At 48.9% G+C, this 13,111-nt stretch overlaps 1 protein-coding gene across 3 annotated transcripts in view; it reads left to right on the top strand.

Moving 5' to 3' along the window:
• CD81 (CD81 molecule) overlaps nt 1-13,111 on the top strand; it is a 36,176-nt gene that overhangs the window by 7,172 nt on the left and 15,893 nt on the right. For all 3 annotated transcript variants that reach the window (XM_062494877.1, XM_062494876.1, XM_062494875.1), the window contains one exon: nt 4,312-4,426. In XM_062494877.1, the coding sequence (XP_062350861.1) occupies nt 4,312-4,426 (115 nt within the window). The remainder of the gene's footprint in view (nt 1-4,311; nt 4,427-13,111) is intronic.

Genomic DNA, 13,111 nt, shown 5'->3' with positions numbered 1-13,111 from the left:
TGCTTTGCAGGGTGTGTTGGAGAGGAGCCATGGGGAACCCTGGTTGGGCTTCTCGGGTGGGATCTGGGTGCTGCCCTCAGGAAGGGCTCTGCATCCAGGTGGTGTAAGGGGAATTGCAAACCTCTGCAGCATGAGAACCTGTTAAAAATCTCCAGTCATCCTCCTTAATCATAAACCAGCTAAAATTCATTAAGCTTTCTTGGCAGCATCTTGCTTCTTGTTAGTAACTGTGGTATTTCCCAGGCATCATGGCGTGAGCTCTGCCTGCAGCATTTTTCCAGCAAGGCAAGAGCCTCTCCTGGCCCTTGGGCTCTCACAGGTTGGGAAGCACGACCTGAAGGCAGGACCGGCTGTGGGAAGTGGCACTGCTAAAATACAACATCATGAAACTGCTGGCACCTCCACTTCCCTCCTTGGCTGACCTGAGCCACAGGATGTCTGTCTGCTTTGCTTTGGCATGCCTGGCAAGCTGCCCCATAGCCAGAACTTCTTTCTTCTCCTCCTCCCTTCCAGGAAATCTGTTTCAGAAAAGGGTGGAGGGAAGGGAGCAGGAGGAAAAAGGCTGGGGGCAGTGGAAGGGACCAGGGAGGTGATGCACATCCTGGCATATGTGAGTTTTAGGGAGCAACAGATTAAGGTAGGGGTAGCTCAGAAGCAGGGTACACCACATTAAAAGGGGAATGGGGTCATTCCTTGCACCCCTAATCCATAAGAACTTCTTGTGGAGAGAAGTGACTAAGCTGTGAAAAATGGGCTTGTTCCCTTGCCCCACAGCTGGATCTGGAAATTTTAGGGTGAACAGCATGCCCATTGGTGGGGCTCAGTCCAGAAAGGAGCTTCACTATGTGCACTGTGGATTGGGCAGCAAACCAGGGCTGCACACCTGCTTTCATCATGATGTTCATCTGGTGATACCTCCAAACATGGGATGCCATCCCATCACCTCCTGAGGACACAGGGCCTGCCTTTTCCCTCCCCTGGGCAGCATTCGAGGGGGACTTTTCCCTGCTGTTTCAGCCAGGAACAGCATTCCTGAAAAAGCAAGCCTTGGGCAGACAGGATCCAGCTGGAAAAGTCTAGCTGTCTGTGGAAGAAGCAATAAATCTCTGGAAGCTGGAAAATAGCAGTAAAGAGGAAATGTCGGAGCCTGCAACAGCACTTCAGCTGTGCAGGGAAGCTGCTCAGGGCATGAGCTCTGGGACCAGCCCCATCCTGGGAGCACCACTGATGTGCCTTCTACGAGTTCTGTGGTGCTGGCAGCAGGACAGCAGGCTGGGGAGGTCAGTTTTTGGAAGGCAGGTCAAAGTCCGATGCACTGCTGAAATTGCGCCTTTTAGATTATTGCAGTCACCAAAAATTTAAGTGAAGAGGTGTGCTGGACACTCAAGTATACACTTGTACTCAAGTATAGCACTTGTATCACAAGTGATGGCCCCAGCCTCTGCAGCACTGCTGTCTGGCAAGGTGGGAACACAAAGATCAGTGGGATCACCCGTGTGAGATTAGATGTCCACAGTAGAAAAAACAGTGATATGTATGAGGATGTGCAACCTAGAGATGAGCATGATGTTGCCATCGGAGACCGGAGCTCTTCAGGCTCTTGTGTTGGCAAACAGCAGTTGTAGGATGGAAGGGGGAGAAAATATAAAGCTTTTATCTGGAACAGGTTGTGCTATTAAAAATGAAATTATCCCAAGAGTGGTACAGTGGAAGGCAGAGTTACTGTGGCAAGCTGACAATGTTTTCTTCTTGTTTTCTTTGCTTGGGAAGAAAGAGCCTTAATTCCATTTTGGGCTTGGTGGTGGTGGGAGGATGTATGGTTTTCATGGAAAAAGTTACTCATTGTAACAGCCCAAACGCTGTTTTCATTAGTAAGTGAATGTCATTTTCTCTTAAGAAATCCAGCTGCTGTTGGCTTAAAGCTTTCATTCAGAGGTCTTCCATGCTCTGCTAAAAATGCAAATGGAGTCAGGTGGTGCGAGAGGGATGTGTGATGTTCCTGGGATCCATTCAGGATGAAACCAGGAACATCTGGAGTTGGTTCAGCTGGCTGTCTTAGGCAGACCTCACTGCTGGGTTGGGTTTGTTGCATTAGAAGATGCTCCATCCCTCTACCTGATGTTCCCAAATGATAAGAAAAATACCTTGAGGACCATTTGCAGCCTGCTTTTGGTTCTGTCAGGCATTATATGGCAAATTTGTCTGGAAAGGAGCTGCTGGTATCACCCCAACCTTCCATGCTGGGCTGGCACTGCTGAGTGTAGAGGGCAGCATGTCAAGGCAGAGCAATGTGTCCTTGCAGGGAGAAAACCAAAACAAAAAAGGCTGCAGCCTTTTCTCTTTACCTCTTCCAGGTATCACAGAAATCCAATCCAAACCTGCCTTGGGATCTCTTCTCTCCCAGCAGCTACCAAGAGAGCTTTACTTTGGCATGGTTTAATTTGGGGACATAATCTTTCCTCTGAGAGTAAAAACACAAACTTTGTTATGCCCTCAGACAATGAACAAGCCACACCAGACTGGATTTGGGTAACTTTGTGCAAAGTCACAGCCTGCCTTATTTGGAGCTGGGCTTGAGCACAGATTGCCTTTCGTGACTTTTCTCCATAGCCAGTGTTTGGAGAACCTCAGGCTGGCCCCAGTGCAGGAGGGATGAGGGACTGTGCCAGCGGGGAAGTTGCACTGGTTTTTGTGGGAGAAGTGTTAAAAGCCCGATTACTTTGGTGGCAGACTGGGGAAAAGCAGAGATTTCCCTTCTTCTCCTCTGATTATAAAAAAAGCCCCAAGAGCAGTTTGCCGTGTGGGTTTGCCCCAGCTTCGAAGGCACTCCTGGAAAAATCTTGTGGCTGGGATTGGTAGAAATGAGCAAGAGGGAAACCACCAGCTGAGCTCCCAAGAGGCAAGGCCAGGCTCCCATCGACAGCCTGTCTTGCAGATCCTAGTTCTTCTGTAGTCCCTGTTGTGTTTGCACAACTGTACACTTTGCACTTTTACTGAAAAAGCCCTGCTCCTTGGTTTGTTTTTTTTGTTTTTTTATTATGTGACTTTCATGGTGCCTATCATGCCTGTAGCTGACCTGATTCAGACTCTTCTAGAAAAAGCATGTTTCCATTTCTCTAGTCTTTGGTAGTTTTCTTCCCTTTTTTAACATGAATGGCTTCAAGGATTTAGGACACTCAAAATTAAATTGGCATTTGAGTATGTGATTTTAGCCTTTCACAGCAGTGATACTGGAATTTGTAATGGCATGGGTTTTTTCCCAAATGTTTATATTTTTTCCCCCCCTCTCTGTTCTACTTTTAAATGGAAGGGGGATGTTACAGATGACATAGTGAGCCCTGCTGGGAAAGCTCTCTCAACCTTGAGTTCCTCTCAGTGACACCTTCCCTGCTGGAGTGCCCATATCTTCTCCCATCTTTGTGGCCATTCCCAGCCCCTCCCTGAAAGAGAAAACTGTGAGGAAGTCAGTCATAAAATTTCCCATTGTTTGTACATAAGTATCCCAGTGGCTGAGTTGATGTCCCATGTGCAGAATGTCTCCTCCCACATCTGGCGCATGTTTTTGTCCTTGCTCTGGTCAGCCCTGCATGTCAGTGTGCACACGTGGGTGTGGGTGTGCTGCTCTTCTGCTGTTTGACAGCGTGGGCAAGGCAGCAGTCTCAGCCTAGAGACCCCCAAAAGTGGTGTGGTGGTGGTTTGGCCTGACCCCAGACCTTGCTCTGCTTCAGTTCCTGTATTAGGACATTAAGGAAAGCTCTGTGCCTGAGGAACACTGGGTGTGTTCAGCTGGAAGCCTGACCCTGGATGGAAATGAATGTGCATGCAAGACTCGGGGGCAGATGGGAAAAATGGACAGTTCTCCACTTTCTGTTTGTACCTCACAGAGAAATGAAATGGGGTGATAACAGCCCACTGGAAAAAGGGAGCAACTGGTGCTGATAATAACTTCTGTTGAAAAACTCTCCTAGAGACCTTAGTGGCACATCTCCTCCTGTTTGGGTAAGGCAGAGCCTTCCACTGAAAATAATAATAAAGTATAATAAGATACCTCTCGGGAAAGAAATCTCCTGCAAGACCTGGAAAGGGTTTTGCACATCCCTGGAATGAGGGGTCTTCTCATAAAGCAGGGAAGATCATATGGCTCATGATCTGTGGGCCACAAAGCATGCTGCAGAGGTGATGGTTAGAAAGGATGCTCTTGTATATTTGCACGAAGATGCAAAGCAAGTCTTCTGCTCCTGGCTGAAAACTGCCAGTCTGCCCTCGATGTGGCTGGAACATAACCCTTGCTGCCCTCTGTTTTCTCCATAGCTGGCTGGAGGCATCATCCTGGGAGTGGCCCTGTGGCTCCGCCATGACTCTCAGACAACAAATATCCTGTACCTGCAGCTGGGGGACAAGCAGGCCCCCAACACCTTCTATGTTGGTGAGTAGAACTGTGGGGTGCTGGTGTTGCTGCTTGGGTGTTGTGCCCCAAAGTAGGCTGCAGCATACCCTAAAGCAGGGCAGAAAGCTCCAGGTGAGCAACGAGGAGGTCACAATAAAGATAGCTCCCACTGCCCTCGTACTCTCCAAAATATCCCCTGCTGTGCCAGCCAAAGTCTTCAATAAATATTGGCTGTGGCCCAAGCGCAGAGTCCAAATCCACATTAGCTAGAAATGCAAGGAGACGTGTTGTGGTGTAGTGGGTTTTCTCCAGAGCACATTTGGGAAGAGGGGGGACTTCTTGGAAGTGTGTCTTGTTTCCTATCCAAAGGGACGTAAATGTAGCCGACAGAGTGCCTGGCAGCAGAAAGCAAAGCTTGGTGAGCGTGTGACTCATGTTCTCCAGGAGGGGCAGGTGGAGCCTCTGTGCACTACGGTTAAGCTTAGCATGAGTTTTGTTAATTTGACAGCATGCTGGAAGCTGAAACCACGTTTTTCCCCTGTTCTGCAACGATCCCTCACACATGACGGGGAGAAGCTTGCAGGAGAGGCTGGCTGCCAGTCAGGGGCTGGCTTGGAACACAAGCTGATGGGGCTGGCAACATCTCTTATCCGATGTCCTGTTCTCACCTGTAGCTAAAATTACTTTCTGGAAAGGGTTTTCCTTTGTGTTTCCCTGTTTGCCCATGAAAAACAGCATGCCTGAGCCTTCTCCCTGGCTGTCCCTGGTTACGGAAGATGCTCCTGCTGTAAATAGCTGTGGGTTTTTCTCCCTTGCTGTCTCTCTTCTCCTGCCTCGCACCCAGAGCTCATTTGCAATATTTCCCCTTTGTAGATCTCACTTTTAAAAGCAGAAAAGGGAGCTCATAAGAAGTTACTCTCTCCTTTCCAGGAATCAGTCCAAACAGCTCCTTTTGGGGGGGCTAACAACTGATACCTCTCTAGTTAACACTTTCTCCCCAGACCTGAGGGACCTGGAGCATGGGGCAGAGTCCTTCCCTCCTGCCTACTGAGCATCTTTTACTCTTCCACCCTTTTGTCTCTGTCCTCAGCCTTTGCTGATTAGAAGGCACTGGGGAAGGACTGTGGGTCCCACCACTGCACTGACTTTCCAACACCCGTGAGCAGCCCATGATTTGAGGCTGGCTGTCTTTTTAAAGTTATATTCAGCAACAGATTGGCCTGGATTCCTTCTGGCAGCTGTAGTTTCCATGCAGTAATAACAGCAGAGCATTTCTTTCAGTTGCTGCCTCTCCCAGCCAGACCTCTGGAGTCTGAAGGCTGGGATTTCTTTTTGCTTCTTCCCCCCCCCCCCCCCCCCCCCCCCCCCCCACTTTTCCTCTCTCCTACAACTGATACTCCCTCCTTTTTCTTCTCTGGCATGCAGTATACACATGCACACAATGTTCCTGCTCTTGGGAACGGGAACCTCTTTGGGCTTGGCCTCCAGAGCTCTGTTTTTTTTTTTTTTTTTTTTTTTTTGTTTTTTTTGTTGGTTTTTTTTTTTTTTTCCCTTTGCAAACCTCTTTTTGGTGTCTGGCACAGGGCACTGGTCCCAGGATTTGTCAGGAGGCTTTTAAAGGCCAGCCAGGCTTTGCTGCGGTGCTGCAGGACGGGGGGAAGCAATAAACACTGTCGAAGGAGGAAAACTTCCATCATAGGGTGTGTCCTGAGTGAGAAGGGGAAGTAGGAAAGCAGGGATTTGGTGTCTCCCGGTTTCTTTCTGTGTCCTTTCCCCTAGCCCAAAGCTGGAGCTGTTCGTTAAAGGCTATTTTTCCAGGGTGTCTGTGTGTTTACAGGAGAGGAAAAATATTGGATTTGAGGGCAATGGGGAAGTGGGAGAAGGAAGCAGTGGGGAACAGCGAAGCTACAGAGTACCAGACATGATGCTTCAGGCTGGAGCTGGAGGAGCAGTCCTTGCCCTCAGCTCCCAGAGTGGACCATCACAGCAGCCCCCAGGGCACAGGCAGCTGTTCCCCTGCTTGCCTTTCCAGCCCCAGGGAAGGGGCTCCTTCAGGCTGGGGTTTCCCACAAGTGCTACCCCTCCTCCCCAGCACTTTGGCACTGCATGCACAAGTTGTCTCTTGTGGGCTGCCTTGGGAGGTTATTAAACGGGCCCTTGTTCATGAGCTTTTCCTCAGCACAGCGTGCAAACCATCTGATCCCCTAACCACTTGTTGCAGTCTTGGCTTTTGACACTTCCATTTTGGCTCTGGATCCAATGCTCCAGCAAATGCTTTAACTGCTTCAGCACTGTAAAGGCCAAGCAGTACCAGGGATGGGGATAGCTGGAGCACTTTAATTCCATGCTTTCATAACTATAAAGGAAATACTTGTTCTTCATCAGAGCTTAGCTTGTGGTCTGATACACACTTACTTGCTTTATTTGAAGTTCAGAGACCAAAATCCTTCTTGCTATTGGATAACACTGTGCCTGGAATGCTTTGTCTGTCTGAAGGCTGGGAAGTTATTGGTCACGAGGCCAAAAACATCCTTCAGGATAGCTAGAGGCATTGATAAGTTGCTAACAGTTGGCTAACCACTTCTTAGGTACTGATCCTATGCATAGAGTACCATTGAGAAAAACCCAAACAAGCAACAGAACTGTGATTCAGAATGTTATGAGAGCCTGTAGAAGGCTGAGCTGGTATCTCTCTGCAGATGCCAGTACAAACTGGAACAGTTCTGATCTCTCCACAGCCACAGCAAATTAATGCTGTGGTGTCACTGGTTTTTAAGAGCACCTGGGGATCTTAAAGAGGCAAGTGACCCTGGACTTGCTACTTATGCCCTTTCTTGGTGGAACGGCAGTGGGAGGAAAAAGGCAGGTTCCCCATCCTTCAAAGATTTGGTTATGTGATGCCTGGAGATGGCTGTTGTGGATGGAATGCTTTGAGGAGGTCAGGAACAAAAACCTCAGCTCTTGTTTGCCTTAAATCCACGCCCCAGGATTTCACACTTCTCCCTTGCTGGGCTGGCTGTGTGCTGGGAGCATCACTGGGTGCTGGTCCCTGCTGCTGCCCTTCCTGTGCTTTCCCTCGAGCTGCCTGGTGAGGAACGGAGCATAGCAGCCGGATGGTCTCAGCTTCAGCTTCACTGTCTCCTCCCAGATCCAAAATAGGAAATCTGCCTCCAGCTGCTCACAGCAAGTGACAGGGCAACACGACCTGTGGCTCTAATTAGCTCAGCCCTGGGAGCGGGGCCAGCCACGATGAGGAGTGCAAAAGTGTCCTGAGCTGGGGTGTGGTTTTCCATGTAGCTTTTGGGGTGTGGAAGGGCTTTGCTTCGCCTCTATCTAGGTTTTGTGGGTTTTGTTAGTAAATCCTCTGCTGGGGCAGTGTCTCCTCCCTGCAGCATGGTGGCACTGGGGAGGAGTGTGAGATTTTGGACAGGCACCACAGTGGTGGGGTGAACTTGGCCACTGAGGCTGCTGCTACCACTGCCTCTCCCTGTCATTCTTCTGGGTGTCACTGTCCCAGCAGAAAGGCAGGAGGGTTTGTTTGTTTGTTTGTTTTGTGGGGGAGTTCCCTAGGTAATGTTTATCTAGCTCCTGAGCCAGTCAGGTAGCAAAGCCTGAGGGAGGCAGGTGGGGGACAGCTGAGGGCAGCCATGGCTTGGGACTAAGGTGGTGGATGTGCCTGTGAGTGTGCTGCTGGGATGTGGAAGGGACATGGGCTAATGGGAACACAGGCTTCCTTAAGAGGTGAATCAGACTGTCTCACCATCCTCCTCGGAACAAATACAATCCAGGATAATGATTTCTGCCCTGCAAACAAGTTCAAGCTGCTTTTCACGCAGACTGGCCTAGAATAAATGGGCCAGAAAGCACAGGGAGGCTTTGAAGACTTTCTTACAAATGATGACATACCTGAGTAGAACTGCAGCTGCTCGCAAGCTTTCATGGGTGTCTTCAGGATTTTGGAAGTCCTGTCACGAAGTTTTTCTGGGCTCAGTGAAATCTGACCCTTGCAGAGAGGAGGGACTGCTACATGGCAATGCATAGGATAGGGATGGGGACATCTCTCTGAGCTTTCCCCAGGTTTGCCCATTGTCCTTAACAGCACATGAGGATGCCTTGACCACTCTTGCCATGGGTCCCAGATGTGATCAGCAGTGCAGAGCATCCCAGCCTAGCACCCAGACAGACTTGTGTTGGCTGAGTGGTGGTGGAGGAGCTATCCTTTCTATCCATAACTTAATCAGCCTTTTTAGCTAATTTAGCCCCCTTAGCCTTTTCAGGACTGCCTTGGATGAAAAGCAGTGATTTCTGGGAGGTTTTCATTGCAGAGTGGGCTCAGCAGAGCTCCAGTGTATTGCCAAGGCTCTAGAGGACTGCAGTGCTAAAATGGCTGTGGACCTGCCTTGAGCAATGAGAAGGTCTTGGTTTCTGTTCCCACTCCCCTCCTTGTCCCCATCCCTCTGACAATGTTAGGCATCTTCTAGAGATGGTGCCAGCTTCCATACATCATGGGGTTAGATTCAACAACCCATCTTTAGCTAGACTTGTGAAAGGACAAGAGAAGAGCCTTTGGTCTATAGGTTCTGTAATAAACACCAGTCAAAAAACACCTTCAGTCTTGGCATGAGGAGCTGCAGGGATCCCTATGCATGCACACAGCTGGTTCTGGACTGGTTTTTTCTCTCACCCATTTGTGCTCTATTTTGTCAAGGCTCCCTGTGTCAGAGATTTTCCACCAGACACGTGAGCTGTGGCCAGGCTTGCATGCTTGGCAGCGGAAACCAAGGTTTGCATTTGGCCTTGAACCACACCAAGCAAAATGGATTATTTAAAAAATACTATATGTGGATTTTTAAAAATAGAAGTACATGCATTTTTCTGTCTTGGAAATAAACTTACTTACTGTTAAGGGCAACTTAATTATTTAGTCCCTTAAAGGAAAAACAAACAAAAGCTGCATTTTACTTGTTCTAGATTCTCCTCTAATCGCCATCAGATCAACTTCTTCCTTAATATTGGAATTATTTTTAAAATAGTAGTTTCAAGGCAAAGCACATTTTTAGTACTTTTGTTTTTTTTACACCATGTGTCTGACAGTATAGGGATTTTTTTTGTTGGTTTTTTTTTTTGCATTCTTATCACAGAATTCAATTTCTGTTAAGAAAGCAACATGTTACTTCATTGCATTTCCATTTAATGCCCACTTAATTGTAATTCATTCTACCTTGGTCATGACCAACCCCTGTGCTTCATTTACTCTGTAGACTAAAACTGGTTATGTCTTTAAAAATTCATCGGCACCATCAAGTTATTTTGGGTTCAGATCTATCCAGCTACAACTACATTAGTTGTTTTCCTTTGTCCCCTCCCATTGGCTTTGCTGCCTTGGACCTGTGCTAGAGGTGGCTCCTTGCTCTTCAGAGCTGTTTAAACCTGTAGCTTTGATAGTTTTCCTTAGAAAACCTGCACTGTGTTTGATGCATGCAAAACCTACAAGGAGTGCCCCACTGGGATTTGCACTTTTTTTGTGGATGAGATCCCAGGGCACATAGAAGTGCCCAGAAGTGCTGTAGGCTGGGGCAGCAGAGGAAGGGCCAGCATATTCCAGCCTGGCTCTCCTGTGCTGTGCCACCATTGTCCGTCCATCTTCCCATCCTGGAAATGTGCCATAGACGTCCTCTAAGCTTTTGCAGGTGTGCTGACTTTACAAAACTTGTCTCCTTCCAGTGTTTCCTGGGTAGGGAAAGGAGAAGAAACCTGACTGTGGCATCTCTGTGGAGTGGATTTGGGTACAAGTGTGTGCACATGAGGGCATTCTTTGGGGTATTCCCCACCGCCCCTTTGTTTTTCTGACAGAGGGGTGCTTGTGGCTTCTTCTTGCCTTGTTCTTGCAGATGAGGGCAGCATGTTCAGGTTTTCATCTCCCCATGAGAGCTCTCCATACTTCGTGACCCTGTTGCTCCATCTGGAAGTCATCAGCAGCTGCAGAGCAGCAATGTTTTCCTTGGGAAAGGGGGTGGAGAGGAATGGAGGGGCGTCCCACTTGTCATCTTCCAGAAAAGCCTCTTTTTTTTCCAGCCTCCCTCTCTCTCACCCAACTTTGAAGAAAGCTCTGCTGGGCCAGTTCCACCAGGCAACTGGACAAAAATGCCTGGGAGACCCTGACTTTGCTGGCTGGCTCACATGGACATCTTTTTCCTGCCTCAACCCTGCCCTGGAGGGACTTCCCACTCTCTGCCTGTATCTTGCCCCCAAGCTGCCAGGAAGAACATCATGGTAGTTTCTTTGGCTAGTAGGAAGAGTGTTCTTCCACAATGGGTGGTGTGGGTAGGAGGGAGTCTCCCTGCCATTGTCTAATGGTCCCACCCTTCCCTGCAGCAGCAGTGCTGAGGAGCCCAGTGAAGTTCAGCATCTCCAGGCCAGGAGCAACAGCAGGGTGACACTGAAGCCTCCCTCCCTTCCTCAAAGGCTTGCAAAATTCTTGGATGTGCAGAGTCTCCCTGCAGGATCCTGTTGGGAGAATAAACATCTCTCTTCCATCTGTTCTCAGCCCCTTTTTAAAGCCCATCCCATGGGAAGGACAGCACAGCTTGGAGAGCTGCCTGGCCTTCCCAGGAAGCATGGTGTCTTGCTAGGGAAGGATTTCTTATTTGATTTATTTTTTGTCTTTTGGAAATATTGCCATGGTGACCTAGGGGGCAGTGGCTGGCTTCTATTTAGCCTAATGAGTTAAGGATGGCTGGGAGAGGATTGAAATGAGGGGAGAAGTAGGGTGCTGTCCAGGAATGCCCTTGCCTGGAGCTGCATAGCATCTCTCCATGGTGGGGCATGGGAGGAGAGCTAGCCAGAGCTGGTCTGCTCCCTACTTGTTTTAGAGGGACACTCCTGTGCTTGCTCCTTCTTTTATTTGTTTTTTCATCATATCCTTTTTTTAAGACTGTTTATTTCTTCTTGTTTTCTTTATTTCTCAGCAGGGACAGGACATGGGTTTAACAACCCTGCAGGCACCAGCTATGCTGCTTTAGTGCCAAAGCAAGTACTGACACTGAATACTGCCTTTTTTGTTCCCTTCCCTACTCCCAGAACTGAGCATCCTGCTTTCTACCTGGCCTGCAGATCAAGGGCCCTCCATGGAGGCATCATCTGCTTGAGCTGGGAGCTTAGCTGGCCTCTTGGCTGCTTTTTTTTTTTATTATTATCCCCCCCCCCCCCCCCCCCCTTCCCAGCTTTTATCAAACCAAGAGACATGCTTAATTACAATCAGTTTCCTGGCTCTGATGTTTGGGGACTTTCCTAAAGCTTTACAAGATTCCTGCAGCCCAGAGCAGCACATGCCCTTGGTTGTATTAGGGAAAGAGGGATGGTGTTTAGTCCACTGTTGCTGCTTTTTCTGATCATCGTGTCCTGATCATGATGCTCTGGAGGGAGGAGATCATATCATGGTTCCTGTGCTCCTGCTTTGAATTCAGATGAGGAGGTGAAGCTAAGAGTGGTTGGGCTCTCTCCTAAAGCTTTCTGCTCTAAGGCTTCATCTCGAAAGGAGAGAGAGGACTCCAGGCAGTATTGACACCACTCCCCTGACTTCTCCAGCTCCAAGATACAGGTCCTGAGGCCCACAGCTTGCTTTGGTGTGTGGCTGGTTATGTGTGGCAATCTTTCTTGCTGCTGCCATATCAGAACTGTACCATAGGGTTGGAAATCACAGTTTTAGCCTGCTTAAGGATGCCTTGGTACCATGAACACCTGTACATGATTTGCTCACTGTACCTGTTGCTGCAGCTCCAGCTGTTCCCAGGGTTATGCACTGCTGCTGTGTGAGGGGGGAAGCATGGCTGCAGGTGCTGCAGATTGCAGTTTATACCTCTCTCATTTTACTTTGTGTTTACGGCAAACAGCGCTGCTTGTTGTAAAACCCCAGAGAAAGCTGCAATAAAAATGAGCTGGGAAGTGGCATGTGAAAGGCAGATGGAGCCTTGCTCATGACAAATTGTGCCAGTTTGGGTGGAGTCCTGAAGGAGCAAATACCATTTTAGTCAGGAGTTCCTCACCCAGGAGAGGATTTTAGGGGTTAACCAGTCTCTCATGCTTATGCAGAGGAGGGGGAAGATAGTGAGGAGTCCCCTCTGACTTTGAGGAGGATAATGTGCCGTTCAGGAGGGGGATGACAGGTGTCCTGCTCACAGACACAGAGCCCAAAACCACACTAGGCGTCATCGTCCCTGTGTGCCAGGAATGAAAGCTAAGATGTGTCAGGCTGCTTTCTGGGAAAAGGGCTTGGTTGTTCCAGTCTGCACCGTGATTGCTGTGAAACAGTCCCCCAGCTGCCTGGCACCCAGTCTGAAAGTGGAGACCCCCCCCACCAGCCCCATTCCTTGAGGGGAAGGATGGGTGTGGGAAAATAAACACCATTCAAAGCGTGTGGTTGGGCACTTTGGATTGCCTTCATTTGCTCTCCCAGCCTTCAGCACAGCATTTTTGTGGAGAAACACCGCTGGCATTCCTCATACAAGATGCTGTTGTTGCAGTGAATGTTTTTTGCTTGTTCTTAAATAAACTCCGGCGCAGAGCCCTGCTCTGCTGCCTCCCAGGAGAGGCTGTCGTGCTCTGGCCCTCGGTAACAAAAGGCGACTCCATAACAGCCGCTTGTTTGTGCCTGGGAATGAAGCTGGCCTTTATTCCTAAAGCCTTCCAGGGTTTTTCTGTGGTTTGCTGAGCTCAGGCCAGTCG

This window comes from Cinclus cinclus, chromosome 6 (genome assembly GCF_963662255.1).
Source record: "Cinclus cinclus chromosome 6, bCinCin1.1, whole genome shotgun sequence".
In the NCBI taxonomy this organism is placed as follows: Eukaryota; Metazoa; Chordata; class Aves; order Passeriformes; family Cinclidae; genus Cinclus; species Cinclus cinclus.
The sequence above is the reverse complement of the archived record's forward strand: the minus strand, read 5'-3'. Positions and strand labels throughout refer to the sequence as shown.